We start from the raw sequence: 14,709 nt of genomic DNA, 5'->3' as shown, positions 1-14,709 counted from the left end.
TAATGTAAATATAAGAATTGCAAATTGTCTTGTAATTTCTGCTTTACATGTTTACAAATATTAATATTACAATATGGCAGGGTAGTAACCGCAATTAAAGGAAAGCGTAACAGCTTGTATGAATTACGTCCCTTGCTTTCCACTAATGACTATGAAATTTTAAACCATGACATCAATAAGGGAAAAAAAAGGGAACAAAGAAATAGAAAGCACTGGCCCTTTATTAGCAGATTAGGTTCCACTTCAATGTGTGGACAAATCACACACACATTTTAAAAAGGAAAAAATGTCTTTTTTTTCCCAATACTACTAAGTTTATTTTCTGTCTGGAAGTTTGACTCATTACAATTGCTTTGAATGACTGCAAAGTCTGTGACATCACAAACTAAAATGCTAACATTTGATCAGTGATTAATTCTGTTCTCCTTTGAACTATGGGGCTCCACCTCATGAACATAAAGCATTTTTTCTTTGCTCTTTCTTCAAATGAAACTCTCCCTGGAAAAAATGTTTGCCCCCCCACACACACAAATGGCATCCCCAAGCAGTAAGCTAAAGCTTATCCAGCCTACAGGTGTATCTAGCACTAATCTTGAAGTGGATTGTTCACAAATATTTAAAAGATAGCAAGTGTTTGTTCTTGTAAACACCACACATTAAGTTGACTACATCTGAATTATCTTTTTACCATTTTTTTTCTTTTAATTTTTTTTTTTGTGGGAAAAGCATTCTTTGAGTAAATCGTAAGTGATAGCCTAAAATTGCATTTAAAACTAGATATAGTATACTTTAGTTTCTTGCCAGGCAGTTGGCTTGTAAGGTCACATATTTAGATTATGTCTAACCTACATCAACTACAAACACCAAATGTAAGTTATTAAAAACTTTATTTTGCAATAAAATGTGTTCAGTAACTTCCGAGTAACATTGTTACATAGCAGTGTAAACCACATTATCACAATCACCATTCAAAGTCTAACCAAGTCTTGCATTAAATAAAATAGTCATTATTTGATCTCACATCTCTAAGTCGTGTTATTAGAAGCACAACATTAAATAATAAAAAAAATAATTTTTCACTTAAATTTCTATACATTATAAAAATTTTAACATAAAACAATGAAAGAGTGATCTCATTATAAAATTCTTGTTTAAAACACATTTACATTATGGTTTTGTTCAATTTGTTTCTTTGTTACCAGAGTTTGACACACAGGACTTGTGTTAGGTAGGATTTTATGTAGGGACACCTGCACATTTGTTACATATCTGCAAGTCCATGAATTTGGATTTCATCTCTCATTGACAACTACTTAGTAAAGTAGGTCCACATATTAGCCTCTCAGAACATGGTCTGAAAGTAATTTAGTTCAACTCAGTCTAAATGCAAGATACTCAAGAAAAAAATTATAAAAAAGGAGATTTTAAAAAGGTTTGAAAAGAATGGCTATAGAATAGATCAAAACAAAACAATATCTATTAGTATTGATAACATCAATGACAACTTGTTGCCAAAATGATTAATGAAAAAAATAAGAGTAGTACCTAAGTAACAATTTCATTAGGCCTACTAATCAAGGATCTTACACAACTAAAACTTTGTTGTTGAAAATACCAATTTATTACATGGAGTAACAAGTCCGAATGAACATTCAATGGATCTTATTTTTTTGTTTTGTTTTATTTAACAGATAGTTAAACAAATTTTTTTAAGTTTTAATTGGCATTAAAATAAATATTGTTTTCTCTGTATAAAGAGATTCATCTTAGTGAGTTTTTAAACAAAACAGAAATAAACAGAGCTTAGTTGTGCTTTGATAAATATGAATTATAGTTGCATATTAATTGGTCAGTAATACAGTTTACTTCTGGCCTAGATGGTCCACATTTTCAGCAATACATAAAAGTGAATGTCAGTTTCCATTTTTTTTTTCCATTTTAATTCATTTTTGTCTTTTAAAATAATAATTATCAAGAGCATTGCAAAACATGTCTCCCAGTCATTCAATAATATCTAGTTAATGAGATGATATCTTGTCAATGAAGTAATGTCTAATCAAAAAGATATGTCTAGTCAATAAATGCAGTCTTGTCAATAAGATAACATCCCCAAAAATTAACTGCAAAAACAAAAAGTTGCTAAGAGTAAAAAAGAATGAAGACATTTGCAAAACAACTAATAAACTATTGGTACTACAATTGTGGTTCATTTGATCATCACTAATAAGACAAATAAATAAAGCATACAAAAAGACTATTGTGCTTATAAAATCTACTAATTAAACTTTAAAAACAAAAATACAACATGTAAATGCCTCAAACACAACCAAACTCAGATCTCTACATAGAATTTTATTGAATTGATAAAATTACATTCTCAAATAGTGCCTAATTTACTTATTTAACTTTCAATATAAACACATCTTTAGATTGTGATGAGAACATGATAGAAGTTTGAATAAAATACACATGGATATACAATGATATATAATAGTCATATGTCAATGAGGGTACAAAAATAAAGTCTTGATTTACATAAAAACATGTTCATTGTTGTATATTTAGATAGCTTCTAAGTGCTACCTACACAATGGATTCAATCTTTTCTAATGCTGTTGATGGAGAGTTTCAAATAAAAAAAATACACCAGCCATTCATGCATACTTGGAACAAGACATGGAACAAATAGTTTTAAAATTATCAAATGAAATATTGAACAATTGCTTCCCATGATCCAGTTGTGACAGTGAAAGACTTTCTGATGAGGGGGAAAAATGATTCCGGCTTTGCCATTCAATGCTATTTACAGCTTTTTTTTACACATAAACATTGACTATTTCTTTACACATAAACATTGACTATTTCTTTACATGTTTTAGGGTTATTTCCCTTACAACATATGCATGATTATTCATCTAACTTCTCATTACTACCTTTATCTTCCAGATCAGTAGACAAAACTATAAAGAGCATAAGATAATTTTGTAATGAAGTGGCCACCCTTATTTTGCAGAGAGATGCTCTACGGACAGGTCCAGGTGCTTGGGACACAAAATTTTGTCTCATTAAACTGTTTTACAGTTTCAGAGTATGTGAATGTATGTATTAGCATAAATATTATCATTGTGATATGTTATAACTTTGTAATGTTATAATTTTGTGTCTCTGCCTGCGTCAAATGCTTTGTTGTCATATGCTGGAGGCATCTCTTGATGCTCGTCATTGATAAAGAAGGAAGCCTTCCCATCACTGAAGCTTCCATTACTATTAAACTTCATGTAGTGATTATCGGCTACAATAGCAGATATCTGGGGGAAAATATGAAACAGAAAAAATATTAAATATGGCAGCAGTCATTAAAAAAGCAATTAAGACAGAAAGTAATATTTCAGATTAGATTATACATTCTGCCCTCCAAAAGTAATTAGTATTAGCTCCATTTTTTACTTTGACTGGACTTATTTATAAGTCAATAGTATCTATAAAATTATAGCTACATACTGTTCTTGTTTTAAAGCATCCTAGTACAACATTTATTATGGAGATTTAAATGGTCATAATGCATGAAGTACTATTTCACTATTTTAAACAATTTATTTTATTCTCATAGTCTCAAAATGTCAGTCAAGTTGAGTTCAAAGCTTCAACTTTTGTTTAGGGTAGCATCCATATCTCAGCACACTGATGTAGGTCTACAACATAAGAAATAATGTGTCATTCAAATTCAACTTAAACAGTCAATGCATCATTCCTATGGGGGGAACTTAGATGTGGTTATGTTTAATATGTTTCAGATGTCTCTTCAAAATCAAGATTATTAGGTCCTGGCTCAAACTTGTTGGATGACAGGGAATAACAGCTAGCAGCTTTTTAACTCAAGACCATTGTGATAATACAAATATAAACCAGGCAACCAATGAGATTGAAAGATACACCAGAAAGAATTTTATAGAACAAATTCTTAGAACTAGCCAGATGTTTTGAGTTTACATTTATCGTTTCATCCAACTGGCAGCATCTAGAATATAATTGTGTTGGATGTGCTGTTTCTTACCTTATCATGTGCTATATGTTCTGTCTCATCATTTTTCTTATGTTTCTTTGTACTAGGTAATAAATCGTCCAAATACTTCAGCTCATACTGTGTATAGTTCACTTCCAGAATCTTCCGTACAACACCAGTAAATAAAACCTGGCACAAACAGTTGACACACACAAAAAATTTATAGAAATTTGCATACTGATTTTGGTTAATAATTTATCAATAAGACTTTAAAAAAAAAAAAAAATTTCTTAAAGAAAGTTCAATAAAATTTTCCAATGGTGTGTATGCTTGTAGAGCATATTAAGAACTCACCAATAAAGGAAATATGATGGAGACACCCTTGATGCTCTTGACTATCCACAAAGCCACTAGGCAGACAATCTGTATAGCCGTGAAGAGGTGCACACGCCACAGCTGGACATGCCGGAGGTAAATGTGGTCAGGCTGGTACTTGACTGGCATTAGAAGCAGCAGAATACGGTCAATGAACTGTGAACACACATACAAGACATTTAATAAACCAAAAACACATATTTTTTAGGTCTGAACTTAAAAAGATGTTGCTTGCACTATATTATCCTTCTTGAATCCTGGACTGTAACAAAATATTCTTATACATTCAATTTCAATTTATTTATATTCAACAAAATATTTTTTACTCAGTGAAGAGTAAATAAGGATGGATGGAGATTAACCATTTCTCTTATATTTAAAAGATTTTTGGCCAAGATGGCTCTATGAGTTGAACACAAAATGGTTGCCACAATAAAAGACTGGAGAACATGAAAAGACAGACTTGGTTGGCTCATGGGATTACTTCAGACTGATAAAAGCGTACCAACAATGCAAATCAAGGGACCATTACTGATGATGTGGGGTTGTATCAAAGTAATCTATTGGTTTTAACTTAAAGTAAATGAATAAGTGAATGCGTATTTAAAATGTCACTTTAATACTAGGCATTATTTCTGTTATAAGAAATCAAATAAATAAGTTTAGATTTAAAATATCCTGTCAATGAAATATAATTCAATACTTAAATCAGGTTTTTCAAAATACAAAAGCTCACCTGCATGCCTCTAAGGGCAGAGTAACCCATGTAAAAGAAGACTCCATACAATACTGGCATGGGTATGACCTAAAAAAATAATTTTTTAAAGACAATTGAAAAGACTCAAAGTGTTTGCTATATAAACATCTGACATGTTTATTTCTAGATCAAGTTTTCAAATGTATTTAGGAGAGTATGGAAATAAACAAGATCCAATAGTGTAGTATGTCAACAGTATAATACATTAAAAAAAAAAAAGTCTCAACTTACTTTTAAAATGTTTGTTATAAAAACAGCAGCTCCAGATAAAATTCCAACCAAAAGGGCAGTAACTCTCTGTTCTCTGAGGACACAAATTATATGTATTTTAACATTGACACATCTTGATTGTTAGATTATATCATTACTTTGAAAAGTGACTGCATAGTGAAAGCTGGTTAATAACTGAAGGTCACTTCAGCAAAAGTTCCTCATGTAGCTGTACTTTCTTCAGTAGGTAAGTCAGCGCTAGCTTTAACATACCTGTCAAAGGCTATAAATTTAATACATAATGCTAATACAAATAATTTATAAACCAAACTGATGAATGGCACTTGTTTTATTTTTTTTATTTGCAATTTGGCTTTTATTTATGAAATCTAGACCCAAAGTTTTTTTTATCTTTTTACTAGCTTAACTTTGACTTATCATTAAAAACATCAAATTAAGTGAATTATTATTTACTTTTATGTCCTTATCTTATCAAATACAGACATTACTTCAAATAAGGAAGTAAACATATTTTTTGAAGTAACATCTGTATTTGATAAGGACTTAAAAGTAAAGTAGCAATTATACATAAAACACTGATCCATAATCTTCAATACAAAAACATTTTCAAAATGTATCTTTCATATAGATCTACCTGACTCCCAAGAATGAGGGCCTCTCACCAGGAGCGGTACTCTCTGACTGTTTCTTCAATGAGTTAATGTGAGCTATGGCAGAGACAGTGGCAGCGACATACCATGGCAGGCCTAGCAGTGAGTGTACGGCTACTAGAATAGCCAAAACAAGAAGATCCAAATGGTAACCTTTGCCTTTCTGTAAAAAAAAAATAATGTAGCATACACAGACACAAATTATCCCATCTTGTAAGTTACAGGCATTCCTTTAAAAAAAAAAGAAAAGAATATGTCCCATACATGGTTGACCTAATCCTGCATCTAAATGTTAATTAGAGACTTAAGCAAACAATATTGACTCAGTGGATTTAACAATCCTTTCTATGCGCTAATGACACTACTGAAAATTTGTCCTATAATATGGAATAAGAAATTTTAAGCTTTAGCCAAATTTTTAAAAAGTTTGTTTTCATATTTTATTGATTGTGTAATAAAAAGGTAGCTTTTCTTAAGGACAGACAAAACTTTTGAAAATAATTGGAACATCTGATCTAAATAGACTTGACATGGCAAAAGTATCTGTATCTGGGTATGTCAACATCTAAAATGCTGTTTTAAGTCATTTCCTCTAGAGTCCCTAAATAGGACTCCTTGAGACAAAGTTAACATAGGCAAAGCTTTAAAAATTCAATGGAGTGAAACATTCCTACTAAAACTGGCCCATGAGTCTTCAGAAGATATTAATTGTAAATCATCTCTTTGAGTTTGTTTTAAGGGGTAACAACAAGTTGATGGTTTGGAGAAAGCTTTATCTGATTCCTGATGAATGAAATGGAGGCATGTCTTTATATAAGAAAAGAGTCTTTGTAATCACAAATAATTTCCATAAGGATCAATAGAGCCGTCTTAGTCTTAGAGTCTTAGTCTTAATAAAGCTGATGATTCAAATGATTGCAGTAAGAAGTTGTTTACTGACCACAAGTTTGTTTTCCTTTCTATTAACAATGACAGCAGTGATCTGCTGGTCCATGAAGATCAAGATGGTGGCAAGAATAGCTGGAAGACCTGCAGCCAAGGCTAGCCACCAGGGGTTGGGTCCACCTAATGGATTGACCACCCAACTTCTTGCATAGTACTTTGTAGGCTGATGAGATTAGGCAATATAAAAGTAATTTAGAAATATTATGTATTTCAATTTTTAAATTATGCAAGGAAAGGTTGCATAAAGTAAGCTAAGGTAATATATAGTATAGTAAAATGAAGTAAGATAAAGTAAATAAAGGTATCAAAAGATGATCATGAACATTTTTTAAAACTACTGACATGCCATTATCAACAATGTCAACCTTATGAGTTGCCAAGTTCAAATAATTTTTTAAAATGTAAAAAGTTGATCCTGGCACTGAAGTGGAATTTAAAAGCTGGTAAAATACAGGTCCTCCAACAAAAACTCAAAGTGTTAAGCCAATGCACAATAAATCTTTTTTCAACCACCAGCAAGATGAAAAAAAAATGAACTGGGGAGGTTTGAAAACAGTGGATTCCATATAGATTCACAAAGCTGTAAGTCAACCTAAAAATGGTTTGTTGATATTGCTTAAGGTTTACAGACGAAAGATGAATAACAAAATACATTTTTGTGTGAAAAAATTCAAACAGAAAGTACCTGAAATTTGCTGGGTACAGTGAGCTTTGGAGTTGGCAGTCCCAGTAGAGCGTCAATACCCACCATTGAGAGAATAGCAATCAGCACTGAAAAGTCTCCCAGTAAGGAACGAACCTATTTAAAGCAAATAAATAACTTCCATCAAATCTTTATTAAGTTTCTTTTAATGAATTCATTTTTTTTTATTAAACTATTTATTACATCTAACAAAAACATTCCAAGAACTACTCACAAACGATGGGAAGCAAGGCCAGTTTCGGAAGTCCACCAAGAAAATGGCCACAAAGAATGTGCAAGCAAAGAGAATAACAGAAAACAAGAAGGCATCAGGCACGAAGAAAAGTGGCTTGCAGGCCCAAGCTAATGTTCCCTCCAGGGAGGAATTCATAATTTCTGAAGACTTCATTAGACAAAAGCTCTCATTAAAAGCCTTAGCAGTTTCATTACCTAATGGCAGTGCCGGCATGGAGCTATTCCACCAAGTTGCTATTGGACAAGATGTAAAGAGTTGAGAATTATGTATTTTCTTATTTGTTTTACATGTTTCATAATGATCTAGCTTTTAGTTACTTTTTGTGCTTCAATGTGATTCAATGATAATAAATAACTCAATAATGAAAAATAATTTCTGATTTAGCAAACAATAACTGGCATAAAAATACTTTACCAATACTTACGTGGGGTAAAATTGCAGAAGCAGTGGGGCAAAATAGGACCTGGCTTTGGATGTAACTGAAGAGGGGTGTCCACTTCAGCAATCTCTGCCAGCTTTTTGAAGGCCTCGTAGATAAAGATAAGTGCAATCAGTGAAGCGAAACTCTCCTCTGTGAATCTTGTGATATATCTGACCAGCGCACTAAGGTCAAAGACCACACACAGCAGCAACATCCCAGCAGTCCAAATGCCTATCCAGAACCGGAAGGGCAGAAAATCCCATTGGTTGTCTCTGTTGATGGATGTATTAGATTTTGTATGTAAGCCAAAAAGTATATTTTAATGTTATATTTTGCAATATTTTTACAAAGCTTATATCAACTGACTCAGTCTGGTAAAAAGTTTGTACACAATATTTCTCCCACACACAATTTCGGATCAAGTTGAAATTTTGCACAATTATTTTATGTACCTGACAAAACAAGAACCTATATATAAAAAAAAATTAGTTAATTAACTATTAGTAATTAATTATTTTGTTTGGTATCAAACAAAGGAAAAAAATTAACTTGACAGATGTGGTGATATAAGTTGCATTAGTCCCTTTGAAGAGGCTTGAGCCCTAAGTGAAACCCCTTTCTTTCTACCCCACCCACCCACCCCTTCTTATTACCAACTGATCCAGACAAGTGATAGGATCATAGCACATTTGAGAAAGCTAAAAGCATGAAATCGGGCTAAACAAAACAACTGGTAAAGTATTTCTAATCACACAGAATTAATATTGTTAATCTAGATCAGTCTTTCTTAAAGAAACACTTCACACAATCTGAGTATTTAGAAGAACACTTTGCTTATTTTCTTTAAAGAGAATAATTAATTTGGAGGTCTTCTAGTTAACTATTCCTGTATTCATGGAAGACTTGGAAGCCAGTTTAGTCTAGATCTATAACAAATTTAATTACATGACTGAGCCAAACTAATTAATACAATTAAATTTAATATAAGATTGTTGTTTTTTTTAAAAGTATTTTTTAATGTTTTTCTTATTTTTATTTTACTTTCTTTAAAAATGACAGGATCTCTTTAAAAATCTTCAATTAAAGCCATCAAATGAAATCAGTTGCAGCATTTTATAAAATAATTTACCTAATGATAGTTGCCACTGTGATGGATCAACACTGAATAGGCCTAAAATAATACAATAAAGCGCTTCCCTCAGATGACTGTCATCTCTACCTTTGTGATTCTCTGCTAACAAATTTAATCCTGATCAATAACTCAAGCCAACAAACAAAACTTACTTGCAGAATTGATAAATGATCTTTTCCAGAACAAGCATGGGCCCAGTGCTACCTAGAATATTGAGAGGCTGTCCACTAAACAATGCAAAAACAACTCCACTGACTGCAGCAGCCAGGATACACTCCATAACTCCCTGAACATTTGAAATATTAAATGGCTGGCATGAAATAAGTGAGTTAAATATAACAATGACATATGCATGAAATGTGTTTTTATAAACAGCTTGGTCTGTTTATCTTAACTAAGAGTTATTCACTAGCCTTAACCTGAAGGAGGAATTGCTGAAATATAGAAAAGTCTTCTGCCTTAGAAATTCTTATCTTTAACTCTTTTTCTCCTAATTGATGATGCCAACGTTGATTTAACCGCATAAAACTACATAGATTTTTTAATTTAAAAACTTTAATTTTCCCTATAATTCAATACCAAATATAACATTTTCTGATATAAAAAAAAAAGTTATTGAAGTTTTATCATAACAGGATAGTGAAATACAAATTAGCAAAATGAATAATTCTATAGGAATGAGTAAATAATTGTGGAGAGAAAGAGTTAATCTAGATCTAAATAAATAGACATGTTAACTGTTAACAGAATAAAAGCTACTGTTACTGGAGCAGCAATCCATCTCCAGATGCATAATATCTCTTTACTAGTCTCCAATATTGAGACTGTTCAATTCAAACTGTGATGTAGCACCACAGAAATCATAGACTTCATACAGAACAGTGAAATTAAAATAGCACAGATGATGGAAATGTGTTAAAGACCGCATCACAAAATAAGAGATTAGAGACAGGGTTGCTGCAGCGATTGGACACCATGATGACCTGCTAACTCTCATAAAAAAGCGCAAGCTAAAAATCTATGGACATATTACAAGGTCTTTGGGGCTTGCAAAGATCTTGCTTCAGGGAACAGTACCTGGAAAAAGAAGAAGAGGTAGACAGAGAAAGTGATGGGAAGACAACATAAAAGAATGGACGGTCCTGCCATTGAAAGATGTTCTAGCTAAGGCAAAAGACAGAGAGGAATGGAGAAAGACGGTCAACAAATCTTGCATGGTGCCCAAACGGTCCAACAGACTAAGGGATAGGTAAGGGTAATGATGGAAATGGCATAAGCAGGGCTTTTTTTGTAACGGTTACGGTACGCACCGGTAAGGCGTACCGGCACCTTTTTGAAAAAATTATTACTTTTCTTGTATTTTAACGTATATTATTAATTTACAAAAAAAAGCAATTGGTATAAGTATAAATAAGTATAGCACATTATCATCAGCCAACAGCCCTATCAAAAACTCAGTGGCCCATTCATTACCACTCTCAATAAGTCTTAAGACCTAACATTTCAAAATAAGTTTGCTTCTTCATCTCAGTTTTTATTTCTCTTATGTTCTCAAAGCAGACTGTACTCAGGGCTAGATCTAGATCTAGATAACCTTTACTATAATAATTTGATTGATCTACCTACCATATATTGGTCAGTCTCTTGACCTAACATGCCACCAAAAGTTACGTTCGGGGTCAATGTAGCCAGGAAAATGTAGACAAAGGAAGCCAAACTTTGAATGTGAATGGCGTCTGTAAAATCACTGAGATACCAGGGTAATTTTCTCTTGATATCGTTAATTAAACCACCAAATGGACTGTAAAGAAGAAAAAATGAATAGTAATTATGATCACAGCTAAAGGGACGAGGAAAAACAGACTTATTTAGGACTCTGAAAATATTTAAGAATTTTATTGATGCCACTAAATGGTTTGTACCTAATCAGATCTGACACATCATAGGAAAATTGTAGATGCATATCATTGTACACTGAAGGGGTTAAAGCATATATGTAAATACTGAATCATTGGAGTCAGTGTCTAGGGTGTTATGTTGTTGTTGGTTAACAACCTTCCACAAATATATAGTTTTTGAAAACCTACAAAGCATTAGATGAAAAGAAAAAAATTATCCAGAAAACTATGAAAAGGATTCTATAAGATTACAAGGATTGTTATAAGTCACAAAATTAACTTATCGGGTAACTCACCGTCCTGTCATAACCAAATCTGGGTCACAATGGCCTTCCGCATGCTCATCTTCACCAAGCAGGTGTGCTTTGGAGGGAATCTTACGGAAATTCTGGAATAAAAATCTGCCTGTTGAGTTTCTACATTGGTTATTATGTAGTGCTCATGTTATTTTGTTACCATATAACAATACTGTTGTCACATGTCCTACTACTAAATGTTGTTACATGTCCTATTACTTACTGTTGTCACATGTCCTATTACTTAATGATGTCACATGTCCTATTACTTAATGTTGTCACATGTCCTATTACTTAATGTTGTCACATGTCCTATTACTTAATGTTGTCACATGTCCTATTACTTAAAGAATCTATACTAATAAGGATTTTAAAAAACTACCAGTGTAATACTGTGGTACTTGATTAAAGTGATATTACAAATATCCAACTAACCTTAGGTTTTATTAATGTTGGAAAATCAATTTAGGAATATAAAGATTGTTCAAATTCTATGAGATGTTTGCTACTTGTGTGAAAATAAGATCTATAAGACATCACCGTTTTTTATGCTAACTAATAATAGAATGGGAAAAAAAACATAAAATTTTGACCTCAACCAACCTGTAAAAAATTTTTAGGAGGAAGAGTTGTGTTTTACCTGGTCTGGCACTTTGTCTGGTGGTTCTATCCTGATCTTGGGGTCCCACTCACCAGGTGGAAGGACTGTCACCTGCTCCAGGAACTCATCAATTCCAGCAATTATGTCATCAAGTTCCCTGGCCTTGTATGCTACCTCACGAAATACCTGTATAATTATAAAGGATACCTCTAGATTATGGTCTAGTATAGATCTAATGGACATCACATGGATCTAGTTCTAGGGTCTATATATAATATCTAAAATTAGTCAATAGATATATAGATTACTTTGTTGTGATCTAGTTCTAGGGTCTATATATAATATGTAAAAGTAGTCACATATAGATTACTTTGTCGTGTGGGGATGGAGAGAGACACTTTTACTAAAATTTTTCAATTTAGTTTTGATTTAGCCTAAGTCTATGTTTAAAATCTTTTTTTTAAGGTATTCTGCTTATTAGGTAACAATCTTAATATTACCTTATTAAATTTGGTCTATATGTAGATTTTCTAACTACCATTATTATTCTCAGTATTGTTTGCAATATAATCTCTATATGTAGCAGGTCTGTGACAACTGGGTAAGTAAGGAGTCCCTCTGCCTTCCCCCAGTTGCCAAAACCTTCAAAAAAGTATACAAGATGCATTTTTATAGCGTGAAAGCCCCTTCTCCCCTTATTTGTTTGGTGATGCTGGTGATGCCCCAAACCAAATTCCTTCCTTGCCTGTTACTAGATGATCTATTCTAATCTATATTTAGATCTACTTAAAAATATATAGATCTAGATCTTGATATATATTTATAGATCTACCAATATCATTTACATTTTACAATGTTATGCCCTGTGTTAACTCAAATTAGCTGTAGGCCTAAAGTGAATTGAAAACATTTAGTCCAATAATCATTTGTTTCACTGACTGATTTAAGAAACGTGTTACACGCACTTTATGGTACCATGAAAGAAAGGACACTTATACGAATTTGTCCTACCATATGGAATAAGAAATCTGCAATACAATAACAGTACAATAACATACTAATAATACTTTGAGACTTATTAAATTAATAGGCCTAAGAGCTAAACTTGAAATGTAAGAAAGATATTGATATTGATACTTTAAGAACGGACATATATGTTTAGGCCTATAATGTAAATTACTGTAAGGCCCTCATGGACTTTTTATGAAAAGCTATATACATTTTTTCAAAATCATTTTTTTAGGAAGCAAAAGACTTTGAATCTGCACTACACTATATCTACTATTTTTGTTAATAACCTCATCAACAAGCATTGTAGAAAGACATCTAGCACTTTCTTCATTTTCTAGTAAACTGCCTTTAGGTCCAAGAAGGAAAAACACAAATCTGCATAAATAAAAGAAAAGGATTAGCAAAAAAAAAAAAAAAGTTGGTTTGTTTAAACAAAAGTTGTTAATGTACCAACAGAGTGACAACAATCGTACCTTGTAGGTAGGCTGACCTCAGAGATGTCTCCTATGATCCTGCCATCGTTTAAACGAACAAGTCCACAAAGAGTTGTCTTCAGGTCCTCCACCTCACCCACCATAATGTTGGCCACCTCGCTGCCTTTTGGAATTTTACGTAGGAACCTTTCATTGGTCTTGGAAGTAAAATTTATTAGATCTTAAAGCATGAACGGATAAACAAATTATATATGTAGCAAACTTCATTTCTTAGCGTTTTACGTAAGTATATAAATCTATTGACAGCTGACATTGCATGACTCTGAGATTCATTTGACTGATCTCATTGATAGAGCAATATTCTTATTAAACTCCAGTCACATTCAAGACAAAAAAAAAATCAGAGAGGGTGGTGCTGGTTTGGAAACACCATGCACATGTCACCAACTAGCATCACTGGTTAAACAAGAGAAAGAGGGGTAGATCAAAAAGCAATAGGCAACTTGAACTGGAGTAAGACTACAAAATGTTTGGAACTTATTCCTTTCAACAATGTGACCTAGGACATAGGCAACACAGGATATAGAATTATAGTATGTAAGATAAGAAGAAGATAGCTTAGGGCCTCAAGAAATATTTAGCATTGACATATATAATGCTAGATCTATATGGACTATGAAGGGCCCCATATCTAATAGTCACTGGACATGGAAGTCAAGGAACTGGTCCGTGGCGTGCTGTTGTTAGCGCCTCATTAGCAAGCAGGGGCGTATTATATGGCATTTCCTTAGCGCATACTATAGTATGGTATACTTAGACTTAATTTAAGATATAGATCTATTTAAATAGATCTAGAGTAGATCTATCTAGGACTTAGTAGATCTAGATCTATCTAGGACTTACTTAGTTACTTAGTAGATTTAGATATGTTATGTATCCAGTTCGACTGCCTGGTCGTGCGGTTTGCGCACTGGACTGTCGTTCGGATTTATCGACGGTCGAGGGTTCAAACCCTGC

General features: G+C 32.7%; 1 protein-coding gene across 2 annotated transcripts in view; it reads right to left on the bottom strand.

Moving 5' to 3' along the window:
- Window positions 1-870: 870 nt before the first annotated feature.
- LOC106052319 (electroneutral sodium bicarbonate exchanger 1-like) overlaps window positions 871-14,709 on the bottom strand; it is a 54,444-nt gene continuing 40,605 nt past the window's right edge. For both annotated transcript variants that reach the window (XM_056015901.1, XM_056015907.1), the window contains exons 9-24: window positions 13,732-13,889; window positions 13,546-13,633; window positions 12,287-12,433; window positions 11,647-11,738; window positions 11,079-11,253; window positions 9,605-9,738; window positions 8,324-8,592; window positions 7,879-8,132; window positions 7,647-7,760; window positions 6,957-7,124; window positions 6,001-6,179; window positions 5,367-5,439; window positions 5,115-5,183; window positions 4,358-4,534; window positions 4,055-4,192; window positions 871-3,308 (exon numbers count right to left, since the gene is read on the bottom strand). In XM_056015901.1, the coding sequence (XP_055871876.1) occupies window positions 3,150-3,308; window positions 4,055-4,192; window positions 4,358-4,534; window positions 5,115-5,183; window positions 5,367-5,439; window positions 6,001-6,179; window positions 6,957-7,124; window positions 7,647-7,760; window positions 7,879-8,132; window positions 8,324-8,592; window positions 9,605-9,738; window positions 11,079-11,253; window positions 11,647-11,738; window positions 12,287-12,433; window positions 13,546-13,633; window positions 13,732-13,889 (2,394 nt within the window). In that variant the 3' untranslated portion in view covers window positions 871-3,149. The remainder of the gene's footprint in view (window positions 3,309-4,054; window positions 4,193-4,357; window positions 4,535-5,114; window positions 5,184-5,366; window positions 5,440-6,000; window positions 6,180-6,956; window positions 7,125-7,646; window positions 7,761-7,878; window positions 8,133-8,323; window positions 8,593-9,604; window positions 9,739-11,078; window positions 11,254-11,646; window positions 11,739-12,286; window positions 12,434-13,545; window positions 13,634-13,731; window positions 13,890-14,709) is intronic.

The sequence above is a fragment of the Biomphalaria glabrata genome, chromosome 1, assembly GCF_947242115.1.
Source record: "Biomphalaria glabrata chromosome 1, xgBioGlab47.1, whole genome shotgun sequence".
NCBI lineage: Eukaryota > Metazoa > Mollusca > Gastropoda > Planorbidae > Biomphalaria > Biomphalaria glabrata.
The sequence above is the reverse complement of the archived record's forward strand: the minus strand, read 5'-3'. Positions and strand labels throughout refer to the sequence as shown.